Source organism: Triticum urartu, chromosome 3 (genome assembly GCF_003073215.2).
Source record: "Triticum urartu cultivar G1812 chromosome 3, Tu2.1, whole genome shotgun sequence".
Lineage (NCBI taxonomy): Eukaryota > Viridiplantae > Streptophyta > Magnoliopsida > Poales > Poaceae > Triticum > Triticum urartu.
In genome coordinates this window covers 228,016,938-228,033,297 of record NC_053024.1, presented here as the reverse complement: position 1 = coordinate 228,033,297, position 16,360 = coordinate 228,016,938, and the positions used below count along the sequence as shown (strand labels likewise).

The following is a 16,360-nucleotide window of genomic DNA, read 5'->3' as shown; positions in this document are numbered from 1 at the left end:
CATATTAGGTGACTACAGTGTCCAGTTCAGGCGTTGGCAACAGTGGAACTCTGCTACTTCCCCTCGCGCTCTGTGTGTTTTCCTTGCTGCATGATGGTGGTTAAGCTACTTTCCTTGCCTCTCAAGGCCTATCTGAAAAGCCGATCCAATGTAGCCTCCTACACATATTAGGTGACTACAGTGTCCAGTTCAGGCGTTGGCAACAGTGGAACTCTGCTACTTCCCCTCGCGCTCTGTGTGTTTTCCTTGCTGCATGATGGTGGTTAAGCTACTTTCCTTGCCTCTCAAGGCCTATCTGAAAAGCCGATCCAATGTAGCCTCCTACACATATTAGGTGACTACAGTGTCCAGTTCAGGCGTTGGCAACAGTGAAACTCTGCTACTTCCCCTCGCGCTGTGTGTTTTACTTGCTGCATGATGGTGGTTAAGCTACTTTCCTTGCCTCTCAAGGCCTATCTGAAAAGCCGATCCAATGTAGCCTCCTACACATATTAGGTGACTACAGCGTCCAGTTCAGGCGTTGGCAACAGTGGAACTCTGCTACTTCCCCTCGCTCTCTGTGTGTTTTACTTGCTGCATGATGGTGGAAAGCAGCAATGGAGAGAGAGAGAGAAAGAGAGAGAGAGAGAGAGAGAGAGAGAGAGAGAGAGATGCGACAGACCTGTGGTAAATTTGAACTAAATTGTAATTTACATTTGATCTTTCTGCTCTAGGACTACAACAGCAGGCAAAAAGGCGCAGATTGCGGTTAAATACACTGCACGTAGATCAGCAGCAGTCTGCGTTCATTTGCCCGACAGTAAGTTTACAACCGTGTCCAGCCACCAGAATTTGCCACCCCGTGTTCTATCCGTGTGTACAACTTGAACGGAGGGGGTGGCTGGTCGTGGGAGCATATCAATTAGCCAGCTTGACTGAGGGGAGGAGTCACAAGGGCGAAATAGTTCACGTTATTCCAGGATATCCGTTGGCCATAGCTGCTTCCACTTTGAGATTTCATCCTTGTCTTGGAGCTTCCTTATTCCACCGTAGAATCCGTCACTCTCGTTGCCTTCTTCCCTGTGGTCCTTCCGATTCACCAGGGACTGCCTCCATCTTGAGCCAGGCGTGTATTGATTAAACTCCAGCACCACAGTGTCTGCAATAATATATCGGCACAAGAGTTTGTATCTTCAGAGATCTACTTCCATTCCGCTTAACAGTACCAATGTTTATGTTTATGCTAGTCATCGCAGAGTGACTTCTAACAACTAAGATACTTGACCTCAACATTCCACATGATACCCCCCCGGTTCAGGAATCAACCCCCTCCCGGTTTTGACTCGCTGAAGTGGTTTTGACCGCGTTGAATGCTGACTGGGCAGTGCCATGTCAGCAGGGTGTGCCAAATAAGCCATTAGGTCAAACGAGAACTTTTTTTGGTAAAAAAATGCAGAAATTAAAACTTTGATGAATCGCTCAATCTGTTCAGCCAAATATAGTGAAAACTGTCCCAGATTAGTCCACATGCTATGCTTGATGTTGTGTGAAATTTTCTGAAAACTTTTTTCTCGGTCAAAATTTTGTCCAAAAATTGCAGAAATCAAAATTTGATGAATCTACCAATCTGTTCGACAAATATGGTGAAAATTTCTCAGATTAGTCCAGATGCTATGTTTGATTTTCAGTTTTTTTGGGGGGGGTTTGTGTGTGGGGGGATAAAAGCTGGGTCAAAATTGTGACCAAAAATTGCAGGAATTGAATTTTTGATGAATCTCTCAATCCGTTTGGCAAAATTTTATTTAAAATTTCCCAGATAAGTATACATGCTATGCTTAATGTTGTGTAAATTTTTCTCAATTTTCTGGAAAAAAATCGCTCAAATTATTGACCAAAATTGCAGAAATTGAAATTTTGATGAATCTCTCAATCTATTCAACCAAATATGGTGAAAATTGCCCATAGTCCACATGGTATGCTCGATGATCTGTAAAATTTCAGATTTGGCATTCTTGTACCTGCTGACATGGCACTGCCCAGTCAGCAGTCAACGAGGTCAAAACCACTCCAGTGAGTTAAAGCCGGGAGGGGGTTGATTCCTGAACCCGGGGGGTTATTTGGGGTGTGGTTCGACTGATTTTGAAGTTTGGGGTTGAATCTTAAACCGAGTGACAAGTTCAGGGTTGGCAAGTTTAGAGAATAAGTGCACATCGTGTATAATAAAACCATCTTCAATATAGGTAATAAAGCAAGCATAACCTAAAAGGATGGATTCTTATGGAACAAGCACTCACAGAAATGTTAATGTCAGCTATGTTCAAAATATGTTAACTAGGTTATCAGTATCCCAGCATAATGGATGAGTGGGGAGACGATGAACCAGTGTAGTTAATGGGAATAAACATAATATACAACTCATTTAAAGTAAATTAAGGTCAAACATATGAGGAGGTCATCATTTTCGGACTAACACTTTCCATTTAATAAGTGGATAACCAAAATGAGATTGAGGCCATGATGTTGTATTATAATGTTCTTTGAACTTTGCTGCAATGTTCATGGGGTCATGATTCTGAAAAGCCTATGTATATGCAACTAACTTTGCAATTATTAGTCAAGTCAAATAAATTAGTCGTAGAGATTAAAGCTATTCTCACCACTAAGATGACACCGACAAAAGTGCTCATTTCCATCACATGATTCCAAGTGGCCAACAACTCCATACCACCAGCCTGCCAAACATATATAGCAACACATGAATGAACACACCGTCAAGCAGTATAATACTCCTCATCAGTATCAGATAAGAATAGCATATCCATATGGCAATGTTTAATGATTCTTCCAACACTGTCCAAAGCAAACACTGCATTGTTGGGCGCCTGGGAACATACCATATGGGAACTCCTTGTTCCTTCTCCACTGAATCTCAATGTTATCGCCAGGCCGTAGTTCATGTAAGCAGTCAGAGGCATGCAGGTCATGTGCAAGAGTTCCGACGGGAGGTGCCCTGACCCTGTCCCATTGCACGCCATCCTCCAAGACTACGGTTCGTCGCCCGTGTGGTGGATACCTGGCACGTCAATGCTTTCTATTTTGAGTTATCTCAGATAGAGAACTTGAAGATACACAAAAAGAAAAGAAAAAAAAAAGAGGAAGAGAGAGGTATGAATCATCTCCACTACTCTAGTTGTGTGCCTAGAAACCATATAGCATGTTCACAGTTTATGCTTAAAATCAGACAGAAGTTAGTACCTTGCGTGGAACGTGTCAGTGCGGAAATCATAGCTGAGCTCTGCATCATAGCATGACATCATGAACCCAACATGCCCATGCTGCAAAACAAACATGAAAGTCTCAGGATTTCTTTGTCAAACGAAACAGAAATACCGTTAGTTGAAAACTAAAAGAAGACAGGAGCCCACAGGAACATGAACAGCTCTGAAACATGAACAACTCAACTGGAAACCAGAGAAGCAAATCCACCCAACCAAATTAAGGTGTAAGTTTAAATGATTACTCTACAGCTTGCTTCTAATAATTCATCCCTAACAGTCTAATAATTGGCACTGGATGACCAACTGACAATTAACAAAGCGTACTTAATTGCATGCTTTACAATAATGAAATGAAATCATAGCAACTGCTCTGCTCAAGCATGAAGATTATTGTACCTCTCGGTTGTAGACCTGTGCGGGGAACCAGAACTTGCTGCTCTCCAGGTGGAGATACCACGACATGATGGAATCATCCAGCACAGGCCCCCCGGACGTGCCGGCGCCGCCGTCAGCCCTAGGCCGCATCCAGGACACCACCGGGCAGACGCAGGACAGCGCGGCAAGCCACCTCCGGTGCTTGCCGCTGCCAGCAGACCCGCACCCCGACGCGCCGCCGCCGGCCGCGGTTGACGAGGACAGGTACGACCTCCACTCGTCCCTCGCGGCGGTACCCAGGACAGAACCCCACTTGTCGGACATGTGGCGCTCCCAGAGGTGATCGCTCCTGCACCTTTCCCGCATGGACCGGCTGACGGCGGCCATGTTCCGCAGCTCCGCCGGCGGCAGCTTGGCGAGAATGCAGTCGATGGCCAGCTCCGGGAGGTCGAGCACCGACGGCTCGCCGGTCGTATCCGTAGTCTCCAGCTTGGCGGCCGGGCGCTTCCTCTTGAAGGACGGCATAAGGGGCATGGCGTCCACGGCCGTGGCCGTGGCCCTGGAGGCGACGCCGCCGAGCAGCCTGTAGCCGGCCAAGAATCCGAGCAGCGAGAGCGCGAGTTGTTGGGAGATGGAGGCGAGGAAGAGTCTCATGTCACGGGCGCATGGCTTGGACAAGAAGAGGAGGCAGGAGAAGACGAAGGTGGCGACCAGGGCAAGCATTGATGAGAGGCAAATAAGCGAGGCGTGGAGCACTGCGGCTGCACAGTGCTCCTCGCAAATAAACAACGCAAGCCACCCAGACCCAGACCCAGTGGAAGAAAGAGAGGTGAGATGCTGCCGCCTCTACGACCACAGCCGCATCAACCACTAGCTCAGCTGCTTTCTCCGGCCGATCGGAGAAAGCTAGGCGATGGAACCCACTTCAGAAAGGGTTAGAAAAATATTGGGCGGGATTCGATCGAATCGAAGCCCGGAGAAGAAGGGGGGACACTTGTTGCCGAGCGGGGGTTGTTCTCGGATTGAAGCGGAGACGCGCACCAACTGAGCAGCCACAAAAAAGAAGAGCAAGAAACAAGTCAAATTCGAGCTGATTACTCGGACGGGAGGGAACCGAGGTGGGATCTCCGCAGCTGGAACGGGAGTATTTGGAGCCAAGGAAAGATCAAAGAATGGTCCTAGCAAAGACGAAAGGGAAAAAGGGATCTTGGAAGGAGATAAGAGAGAGAGAGAGTAGGTGAGAGGCGAGCGTTGGTGGGAGTGAGTGAGCAAGAGGGAAGCGTGGGCGGGGCCCGGCCGTGCAAAGCCCCACGCAAGCAGCTTCCCTGGCAAAGCTCACCGGCGCCCTCCGCCCCCTCTCCCTCCCCGTCCCTCCTCTCGCTTCCAAGAAACGAAAGCCGGGTGGGTGGAGGAAGGAGAGAAATGGGGCAGGGAGGAGGATCGCAGGCGGAGGAAGGAGACGAGTATCTATTTATGAGTGGAACTCGTTTCTGGCGTGCGCGCGCGCGGGCGGTTGTCATCTCTCTCCTTGTTTGCCTCCAAGCCTCTTGTTTCGTGGCGCCCTCCGGGAGGGACGAGCACCAATAATTGATTGGGAGCCATGCGTTTGTTAGAGCCAATCATAAGAGGTTTCTTGTGTTCCACGGGGGCCAATAGAGAGGGAGAGAGAGAGAGAGACGGAGGGGATGGAGAATTCATGGTCAAGTTTAGTAGAGGATTTTTGTTGATAGGAATTGTGTGTGCGCACATTTGTTTCTACATCTGCGCTTCAGGTTTGTCAGGGATCTCGACCTTACATTTTTATTTTTTTGCTTTTGCTTTTGCCGCGATTTGGATGTTGAGTTGTGGCAACTTGAGGAGGCAAGGACGGCGACGTGTTCCACAGATTTTGCCTACTTATTTGAGATGTAGTGAAAGGACCGAAAATGACCTTGTGTCTTGTTCTACAACACGTTGTGCCAGTACTATGCTAATACGGAACTTGATTGTATTTTAAGGCATTATAAAATGCAAAATGTTTAAGAAGGTGCTTAGTAAAATAAATCAATTTTTTGTTAAGCATCGGTGCTTATCTCTACGTAAGTGGTGACTAACGAAGCGTTTACCCTCCACAAATAACCACTGATGCTTAAGAAAAAACTGGTTTATTTCTCTAAGTAACTTTCCTAAGCACCTTCCATAGTACGAGCCTAAGAGGCCGAAGAAATGATAATATCCATTTTGTGCTGTAACATCGTGTACTCCATTCTTCGATCCCACTCGCAACCGAGGATCCTTTGTTGTGTCGGATAAAGGCCAGGTACCGCCAGGATTCACCTGTTACTTTGCGCAACATAAATGCAGTAATGAAATTTATTCTCGACCAGATTGGGGGCATACCATTATTTCCGACCGAGGCTCTGACACACCATTTGGATATTGATATTAGGAGCTCGAATTGGACTTCTGCATTCACGTAGACTGAATAACGTTGTTCGGTTGGTCACAACATTCAGGCGTGGAAATGAAGCCCGATATTGCATGCCCCACGGCAACATGCTCGCCCCACTCTCCAATCTGGAGCCAAATCCCTCGGCTTCGCTACGTATTTGGCCCGCGCCGCTTACCCCATCGTGCCCTCGTGGGGAAAGGAAAAGAACAACTCTATAGGACGAGATGAGAAGCGGAGCGGAGCGCAACAGAGCTCGATGACGGCGCATGGTCAGTGCCCTTTCCCGTGAGTCCTCCTCCTTCTCTCATCTCTCGGAGAGCTGTTACGATCAGTTCAACTCGAAAAGAAGAAGGATTGAAGATACAAGGTAGTAGCCGAAGAAAAGGAAATGGAGTTTAAAACTTAGTACTTTTCTTCTTATCTCTATTGTAGCCTCTTTTCCCATTACATAGCTAAGCGGCTGGGATCTGGACGTAGCCAGTTCACGCACGCGCACCGCACGTGGCTTCACTTGGCCTCGACTTATTCCTGTCGATCCGCTTTAGTACTAGATGATGTGCGCTAGTCCATATACATGACACTTCATCCTCCTTTAAAACCTGCTTGACCCCAAGCAAACACATTGGGATGATCTTGCAATAAAGTGCCCCTTGTTCTCCGTGCTATGCAAAGAAGCAGACAATGAAAATCATTGCACTTGCACAAGAGAAGTAGAAGATGCATTAGTTTGAATTTGCTTGGTATCCAAAATGTGAAGAGGCAAAAGATCCGCCTCCATTGATATACAAGCAACGGGGAAGATCCACCTCAAGAGTAGCTTGAGCAAGAATAGTTTTTTTCAAGAGGGAGACATGGACCACGGGATGAATAAGACCGCCTTGTGGTACAGCAATCTGTAGGCAACAATACCCATTTTTTGAATGATTTATCAAGGACAAAAGAATTTGCAACTCAACTTCTGGTCTGAGCGTCGTGCAATATAAGTTTGAACATATGGTCGTAACTTTAAATAAACATCTTCCTCCACTTGGAAGGAACGCTCACCATGCTTTTTATCTGCCTGGCTCTTCATTCATTATCGAGCTCGAAGAAGTTGTTGCTGAATACACTACTATAGATCCGAACAACACCGGCCAGCCAAATAGTGCCATCAGTGATGTCCGAGTGGCCCGTCATTGCCTCGGGGTTCATGATGATACTTTCGTCATGGACCGGTTCAAAAGACTCATTTGCGATGAGGCTCATCACTGACCTGACAGACTGTCAGTACCACTTAACAGAAGGGCTCGAGCAAGAGACCTATCACTGACCGCCCATTGTATACTGACCAATCAGTGATGTAGATTTTGGAATGGTAGCAGAAGCATGTACTGCTAGCATTCCAACAGAATTACTGCTAGTAGTGCAACCCCAGCTTCACAACCACCAAAGAGCAAGTTTGGATCAATAGTTGGAGCGATTGTACCAGCTAATGACGTGAAGACTCGATCCTTTTGTGTAGTGCGGCTGAAATCAGGAAACATCATCGTCATGACATTTCTGTCTCACTGTACACAACACTCATCTAAAAGGAGTGTTCTATCTAGTAGTACACATAAAGATCACAATGGCGATGACGTGAATCATGTATCCGTATTTAGAAGAAGAAACAAAGTATGCTCATCTAAGCACAAACAGAAGACAACACCAATTACTTTATGAAGTAGCCTAGCATATCACCCACCAGCATGCGAGGAAACCAAATATAGCACCCTCGCCCCGGGGTTTCTCTAAAAAGCGGGTGGTGGGACAAAATAGAGTTGATCATGTTGGTTTCGTTGATGCCCCTCATTGGACAAAACCAACAATTTGATCTTTTTGTGGAGTGCAACAAAAATAACTACATATGTTGGAAAGTGAGTCCACTTCAGATGAGATTTGAACATATAGCACGATGGCATTTGAACATACAACACAATGTCATAGCAATTTGACATTATTCTTTGTGCAACTACTAACACAAAGACATTTGAACACATAGCACAATGACATGGCAAGGAGACATTACTATTTTTGTAACTATTAGCATAATGACATTATGACATAGCAATTGCAACATGTTTCTATTTAAAATCATTATCTCAATGACATGATCACATAGCAATTGCAACACAATATTTATTTAACTCTTAGCACAATAACAACAATTCAACACATATATGAATATAGCAATTCGCAACATAGAGATATAGCCATTGTAATAAGATATATAACCATTGTAATAAGATGTATAGTCTAGAAATGGATTGTGTGGTGGGTGATCCGACAGGTCGAAAGTAATAGACATTTCCAATCAGTTAAAGAACTTTGGGGTCGAGGGTGCAACAGATTTACATGCCAACTGCAAAGCTTCCGGATGTGCCTGGACTCATGAGTTGCAAAATGGGTAGGAATCCCTTTTCACTCAGGAATCCAACATCTCCTTCATCCCCGCCGTCTTCCTTGTCATTGTCACTAGAAGGTGTAGACTTGTCCGACTGGATCCACTTCAAAATCCTACATTGTCAAGTGGTGTGTTTCGCTCAGCCATGCTCCTCGCTGCTATGAGTAACACACGATTTGTCGATAATGTCATATGCGGCCGCCTTTATACGAGGAACCCACTCTTTCTTCTAGTTGATCTTCTTGCTCTGATCAGCAACTGCCTCTGCACCACTAAGTCCATCATTTTTATCTGCCTTCCGCTAGAATTTTTGGTCGTTATCATTATTTTTCTTGTTCTAACTAGACCGATTTTGTGATTTGAAGGCTCAACCCTCTCCTTTCCCTTGTTGATCCGATCTCCTTCCTCACCATTCGTGTACTGATTGGCAATCTCAATTAGTCGGTTCATTGAGTGGACTTCAGAATGATCAAGCTTAAGACATAGATGCTCGTATCTTATGTCTTGCTTTAAGGCATGCATTGGTGCTCGGATACATTTTCAACAGAGTCATGAAGAGTAGTCCATCTCTGGATGTATTACCGACTGCTCTCACCATTTTTCTAGACGCATAAAAGCAAATATTGCAAGCTGCCTAGACGCTTGTATGTGACCTCAATTTTTTTATGAAGACCCTCTCAAGGTCCATCCAACTATAGATGCTATAAGCCAGTATGACGTTAAACGAGGATCTACTCGGGTGCTCTAGCATCAAAGACAAATTTCGCATAAAAACATATTCATCTCCTCGCCGATTTGTATGTCAATGAAGTAATCATCAAGCAGGTCTCTGGCTTGGAGTTTCCATCTTACTTTTCCACCCCTAGACCATCTGGGGCTGCTTTAGGAATGGAGGAGTACATATTTCTTGACTAACGCGCATTGGTCCAGAAGAACTCGAACTAGGCGATATATCTCTTTTTGCCTCATGGCGCCTCCGCACTCTGTCCACTCAGGTTTGTGAAAAATATCCACGCGCATCTTGAGGATGATAATCTTGTCCACAAGGTGAGTTCTCATGTCTCTAAGGAGACCGATCCCTCGATGTGGTCTATCACCATGCCACCTTGGAGAATAATCCTGATGTCGTGAAGAATCCACCCGCGTTGAGGAGAGTAATCTCTGCGATGAGTTCTCGTGTCTTTGGCGAGACTGATCCCCTTGACGTGGTCCATCACCATGCCGCATGGGAGAATAATCCTAATGCCATGAAGAATCCACCCACGCTGAGGAGAGGAATCTTAGCGATGAGGCAGATAATCATGTGGCCTGGGAGAATCAACTCGTCGACGTGGCGAATCCTCATACCATGGGGAAGGATCAACCCGACTGACGGTGTAATACACCGAGGGTGGCTTCTCCATGGGAAGCATAGCAACAGGCCTGCCAAGGATCATAGAGGCCCCACCACATCCCTGGAGGCAGCCAGGTGCTCGAAGGACCACATAGACATCAATAGATTAACTTGGTGCCAAAGCCATCCTAGCGACAGTCTAGATCTGATCTCTCTACTATAAAAACCTTGCCCCAACCATGCATATAAGGTGGAGGCAACGGGGCTCTCATTCCCATTTACTCCCATAGACATAACTCTTGGTAGCATATCAAACTCTCCATTGTAAACCCTCGCGCGAGGTATACCCACAATGAATAACAACAATAAGCATGACGTATGGTATTACTCCTCATTGGAGGCCCGAACCTGGGTAAAACCCTTGTGTGACCTCTGATCTGAAACTTCTAGCCACGTTAGCAACCCAACCTACAAATTGGATTATGTACCGTCACCAGTGACACATCGAAATGTCCGTTCTTCCCTCAGCATACTACCAAGTCTGTGATGAAGCAACAATGCCCACCCGACTTTGAGTGAAACCGGGTGGATTACTCTTGGCTGACATGAATGCCAGCTGGTCACATGACTGTGAAACTGCATTGTTTTGTTCCAAAGTCGTCTTCAGCATGACATGTTGGAAATATGCCCTAGAGGCAATAATATTATATTATTATATTTCAATGTTTATAATTATGAGTTTATATTCTATGCTATAACTGCTATGATCTTGGAATATGCGATTCAGTGGAAAACTCATATGCACGTATGGAATGATAAACGGTAAAATATGATTCCTAGTCTCTCCTGTAAGACTAGCTCAAGTGTTCACTACAAAAAAAAGACACATCCGTGACATTTTGGGCCGAACGAAATTTTTTTCTGTCATACATATGACACTTCTATGACGATAATTGTGACAAAACCCGGTATCATCATAGATGTGGTGGGCTCCTACTTCTATGACAAAAAATCATGACAGAAAATGGGCTTTTCGTCCTGGGCAGGCCGGAGACGCAGCTGCATGACATTCTTTGGGCCGTCCATGACGGAAAAAACCATGGTAGAAGCGAGGGGGAGGAAAATTTTGGGGAGTTCCCGGTTACGGTGGGAGGTCGGGGGCCGAGCGATGCGCGTTTCTCTCGTACACGTACATGCGTGTGTGCAAGGCGTTGGCTCTAACTGAACCCAAGCAAGGCGTTGGGCTCTAACTGAACCCAAGCAATTGCACTGCAGGCTATGCATTACTGAACCCGAGCGATCGATCGATGGCTGTTAACTGAACCCGATCGAGCGATTCCTTCGCTACTGCTGCTAACTGAAGCCGATCGATGGGATGAACAGTGAGCGTTGCGGGTGGGGGGGGGGTTTGGATGAACAGTGAGCGGTGGCGTTGCCTCTGGATGAACAGGACCCCTTGGTGTGGTGGAGGGCTGGATGAACAGTAGACGGTGGAGGGGTGCCTGTGGAGGGGTGGATGAACAGGACCCTGTGGTGTGGAGGGCTGGATGAACAGTAGACGGTGGAGGGGTGGTTGAACAGGACCCCGTGGTGTGGAGGGCTGGATGAACAGTAGACGGTGGAGGGGTGCTCGTGGAGGGGTGGTTGAACAGGACCCCGTGGTGTGGAGGGCTAGATGAACAGTAGACGGTGGAGGGGTGGTTGAACAGTAGCCGGTGGAGTAGCGCGCGGTGGAGGCTGGATGAACAGGAGCCCGTGGAGGCTGGATGAACAGGAGCCCGTGGAGGCTGGAGGAGGTCGACGGTGGAGATGAACAGTATCCCGTGGAGTCCCGTTTTGCGGTACGCCACACCCCTCCCAATGAACAGGACCCCAGTTTCGACCTAGTGCTCCAACACAAGTCCGTTTCCTCCGTTTTGCGGTACGCCACACCCCTCCCGATCAACAGGACCCCCGTTTCGACCGTAGAAGGTCCGTTTCCTCCGTTTTGTGGTACACCAGACCCCTCCCGATGAATAGGATCCCGTTTCGAACATGGCCGGTCGAACACAAGGCCGTTTCCTCCGTTCTGCGGTATGCCATGCCTCGTTTCCATAGCCTGTTCCATCCAAGCCCTCCCGATGAACACGACGCATTCCGTTGCCTCTTGATGAACACGACGCATTCCGTTGCCTCCCCATGAACATGACGATGAGGCTGTTTCTCCGTTCCCACCCAGCCATGTACACGAGCCGTCGCCGTACGTATGCGCGAGTAGGCGTTCGAGACCCCGCCCGTATGTACACATACGTGGCCGTATTTTCTTTCTTGCACCCTGGCCACTGTACGTACGTGTAAATGCTACGTGCGCGCCTCTACTACGACACGTGCGCGCCTCTACTATGACACGTGCGCGCCTCTACATCGACCAGTATGTACGTACACGTTCGCGACCAGAATGACAACACTACGTATGCTTCGACCAGGTGGGTCCTGACTGTCAGGCACTTCCTTGCCTGCGAAGATGTAGCTGGTCGGTCCCAGCAGTCAGGGGGTGAATCGTTTTGTATTTTTTTTGCCTGGACGCACTTCCTTGCGTGCGAAGATGTAGCTGGTGGGTCCCAGCAGTCAGGGGAATCGTTTTTTCGCGAAATATGGTGGCCCGTCCGGTGGGTCCCGCTGTCAGGTGGAGGAATAATTATTTTGCACGTAATAAGGAGGCCCTTCCTTGCTGCGGCCGTGGACCCAGCTGTCAGCCTCTCCACGTACAATCCACGTCCGATGGAAGCCGTTCCTTGACCACGTTGACCACGCCGTGCCGAGAGCACCAGGGCGGTTGACGACGGCGAGGCCTAGGAAGGGGACGACGAGGAGCCGGAGACGACAGTGGATGCCCACGCGTAGAGGAGTACGAGGGTTCACTGGTTCGCTGCAGTGTGAGTCTGCCGTCGCCACAGAATAACAGGGGGTGTGGGTGAGTAGAGGGATGGCCTGGCCAGCGGTGGGAGTAGTAGGGGGCGGTGAGGCCTCCGCCGCATCGCAGCCGGCCATGTGAGGCAGGAGCACGAGGCACGACCGGCGCTGGTTTGGGCAACTGGAGCAAGAAGACCAGAGGTTGAAGAAGCACTACGGCTGTTGGATGGACATCGTACGGTCACTGGAGCTAGAATCGTGCATATTGACTAAGTTGACAAAGCCCTCCGTCCCCGTCAACTTAGTAGGCCCACAAGTCATCCTGCCACTATACTGGGTCCCAGCTAACAGGGGGAGTATTCATTTTTTGTGTGCGTAATAAGGAGGCACTTCCTTGCGTGCGAAGATATAGCTGGTAGGTCTGAGCTGTCAGCGGCGGTAACGTTTTTTCGCGAAATATAGAGGCCTTTCGGTGGGTCCCTGATGTCAGGTGGAGGAATCATTATTTTGCGCGTAATAAAGAGGCATTTCCTTGCGTGTGGCCGTGGACCTAGCTGTCGGCCTCTCCACGTAAAGTCCACTTCAGATGCATGTCGGTCGTTGACCATGTTGACCAGGCCATGTCGAGAGCACCAGGGCGGTGGACGACGGCGAGGCCTAGGAAGGGAACGACACGGAGGTAGGGAAGACTCGGCAGTTGTTTCCCACGCGGAGGGGAGTATGACTGTACGAGGGTTTACTGGTTCGTCTGCCGTCACCGGAGAATAACAACAGTTGTGGGTGAGTAGAGGGATGGCTAGGTCAGCGATGGGAGTACGGTGGGGCGGTGAGGCCTGCACGGCAGCAAAGCCGACCGCGGGGAGGAGGGAGCAGGCAGTCCCGCCGGTGCCTGTTTGAGCGGCTGGAGCAGGAAGATCAGAGATTGTGGAAGCACAACGGCCGTTGGATGGCCATCCAACAGTCACTGCTTGTGCGTCAACCTTTTTTTAGGAAAGCCTCAAATCTGTGGAAAACAGCATACAACCCATTTTGCTAATTCTTAAGGTTTTTTTGGAGCCCATATTCTTTTTGTTAGCATTACAGCCCATATTGTGGCCACGGTCAAAAAATTATATGAAATTTTGCATATTTCGGTGCGGTCCGAACTGTTTTTAATCCCGAAATTTCGACTCACATTCAAACTGATTTTAAAAATAAATGTATATCAATATAAAATCCAACAAATTCTCCACGCATAAAAATTAATGTAATTTAAAATCTCGAAATGAAAAAAAATATTTGAAACTAATTGCCGGTATGATGTGTTTTAAAAATTTATAGCCCATTTCTCCTTACTGATGGGCCATTTTCTCGGCCAGCCGAATGAAAGCTCTCCTCGTCTTGAAAGATTTGCAGCCCAACAGGCCTGACAAAGCGACTTACTTGGCAAATCACAAAAAAATTGGGTTGTGGCCGTGGACCCAGCTGTCAGTCCATTTTTTTTAGTCCATTTGGTGGGCTGGGTGAAACAATGATGTAGCATCTATGCAGCCCATTTAAATCCCATTTGCATTTTTCTCGAAAGCCACGGACTTGCTGGGCTGGGTGAAAATATCATGTTGGGCTAGACGGAGAAATGTTATAAAAACATAAACACATGATTGCACGCCAGTAAAATCTTTGCAAGCTTATGTACGCAATCACTAGGAGTTAACTTGCCAAGTTATATATAAACAATTATTATTATTATTTTGTAAGAACTTTCAACTTACGAAATAAAATATCATTTTAATTTGATGAGTTAATAGTACGTGGGGTATTATTATTTTTTAGGCTAGACGTGGGACAGTTGAGTTGGTTCTAGGGGAAAGTACTGGGAGAAAACTAAGTTTACATCGAAAAAGAAAGTGGGAGAAAATTCAGAGACCTGCTGGGTCCACCTGAGGAGGGGAATATGTTGGGAGGAAGGAGATTCAAAGCACGGCAGCCGAGTGAACTAGTTTTTTTACGGACAAGTGAACTAGTTTACATACATAAGCAAACTGCCACTAAAAAGCAATCAGGTTAATGGGTTCTTAAAAGAAATATTTCGGACAAAACAAATAATTACGACACATAGGCTAATGCATGAAATACTCACATGATAAAGGTGCTTATAAACAGATAAAGTACAACATCTAGACCTTCCTGGCACGCTTGATCATGACGCTGCGGCTGTCTGTGTACTCGTCGGTTACGGGAAGCAGACACGCCCTCATGTCCAAGATCTGCATGTACATGTCGTAGCATGCGTATGCGCCCTTGGCCGCGTAGGTTGTGTAGGCTAGATTCAGAGGTACCTCCCACGTGTTCAGGTCATCTTCTTTCATGTTGGCGTATCAGGGGTCGATGATGGTCTCAGCGAGGTCAACCATGGAGTCCTTCTCCTGCCCGTTGCTGATGATCTTGTATTGCTTCTGGATGTCGACAAGCTTGTTGCACTAGATGGCCGAATCGTCGCGTTCTTCCTTCTCTCCACCATAGCGAAGGTGCAGTCGGCGCTGCCGATGAAACGGGTGAATGCTCCAGAACCTGGTGCAGCCATAGGACTGAGGCGAGGCAGAGCTTCATCGAGTCCGTATCATTGGTATACATCACATTGAACTTGGTGCAGCCATAGGACTGAACGGCGAACTCCTTGCTTAAGTCCATATCTAGCAGGCTCACCCCTCGGATCGCCATTGGAGTCTCTTCGAGTGAACGAGTGTGTAGGCGGCGGCAACAGTTCGTTTTTTAGCTCTTGGGGAACTGGATTCAACAGTAAGTTGAGTGTGTACAGGCGACAACAGTTACTACCCCTCCCTCGTCCGCTGCACGCCCGACAGAAGATGCACCCTCGGCCACACGTCGGTTCACAAGCGGGTCTGTATTGGTACTGTAATAACAGGAGTTAGTGGTCACTTTACTTAAATTTAATTAGCTTTAATAGAAATTTGTACTTAAAACAAGCAATGCATTCGCTCGTTCTATCAGTGCCACGGGATCAACATGCACAACAATTAGAATTATTATTCTCAGGACGCACATGATCATCACATTTGTCGCACTTTCACAAAAGATAATACTACCAAGTTTGAACTGTTTGTTATGGTTGTTGTCCTCTGCATCATCATGCTGTGTTTCCCAGCTTGCAAGATTCAGAACCAACAAATAAGATCCAAATAATAAGTACAACAAAGATGCCTACACATCTCATTGATTCCCAGCTTGCAAGATTCAGAACCAACAAATAAGATCCAAATAATAAGTACAACAAAGATTCCTACACATCTCACTGATTCCCAGCTTGCAAGATTCAAAACCAACCCATTAGAGCCTTTTGATAAAGTGAATATCGGGATTAAATCCATCTTGGCTAACCATGTCATACAATCGAAGAACTTGGCGAATGCTCTTGACCGTCACAACATCTGTAGTTGAGTATTTCTGTTTGCACAGCACAAACAAGGAGACAGGAGAGCATGATTTCGCTTTAATAGTGGCCTCCTTGAACTCAACCTCCAGCTCTACTTGGATGAGGTCTACCTGGAGTTCCATGATTCAATTCATGCGCCTTTTTCTGTAGTTCACCTGAAATGAAGCAAAGATTGCATCATTCAGCTAGCAAGAAGTACTTGCTCTTGTGAGCTGGC

The 16,360-nt window shown here is 47.2% G+C and overlaps 1 protein-coding gene across 1 annotated transcript; it reads right to left on the bottom strand.

The window, feature by feature from the left end:
• Positions 1 to 651: 651 nt before the first annotated feature.
• Positions 652 to 5,178, bottom strand: LOC125543695 (F-box protein At2g32560-like). Its single transcript, XM_048707152.1, has 5 exons — positions 3,654 to 5,178; positions 3,235 to 3,314; positions 2,874 to 3,052; positions 2,637 to 2,711; positions 652 to 1,138 (listed from the first exon to the last, which is right to left on the bottom strand). Exons 1-5 carry the CDS (start codon positions 4,353 to 4,355, stop codon positions 951 to 953), a joined length of 1,224 nt encoding a protein of 407 aa, XP_048563109.1. The 5' UTR covers positions 4,356 to 5,178; the 3' UTR covers positions 652 to 950.
• Positions 5,179 to 16,360: the final 11,182 nt, after the last annotated feature.

Excerpts from the sequence above, each read along its gene's own strand:
- LOC125543695 (XM_048707152.1), bottom strand. The coding sequence starts at position 4,355 with ATGCTTGCCCTGGTCGCCACCTTCGTCTTCTCCTGCCTCCTCTTCTTG. Across the intron at positions 3,315-3,653 it reads CACAGGTCTACAACCGAGAG|CATGGGCATGTTGGGTTCAT; the intron begins GTACAATAATCT and ends TTTGTTTTGCAG. Across the intron at positions 3,053-3,234 it reads ACTGACACGTTCCACGCAAG|GTATCCACCACACGGGCGAC; the intron begins GTACTAACTTCT and ends TTGACGTGCCAG.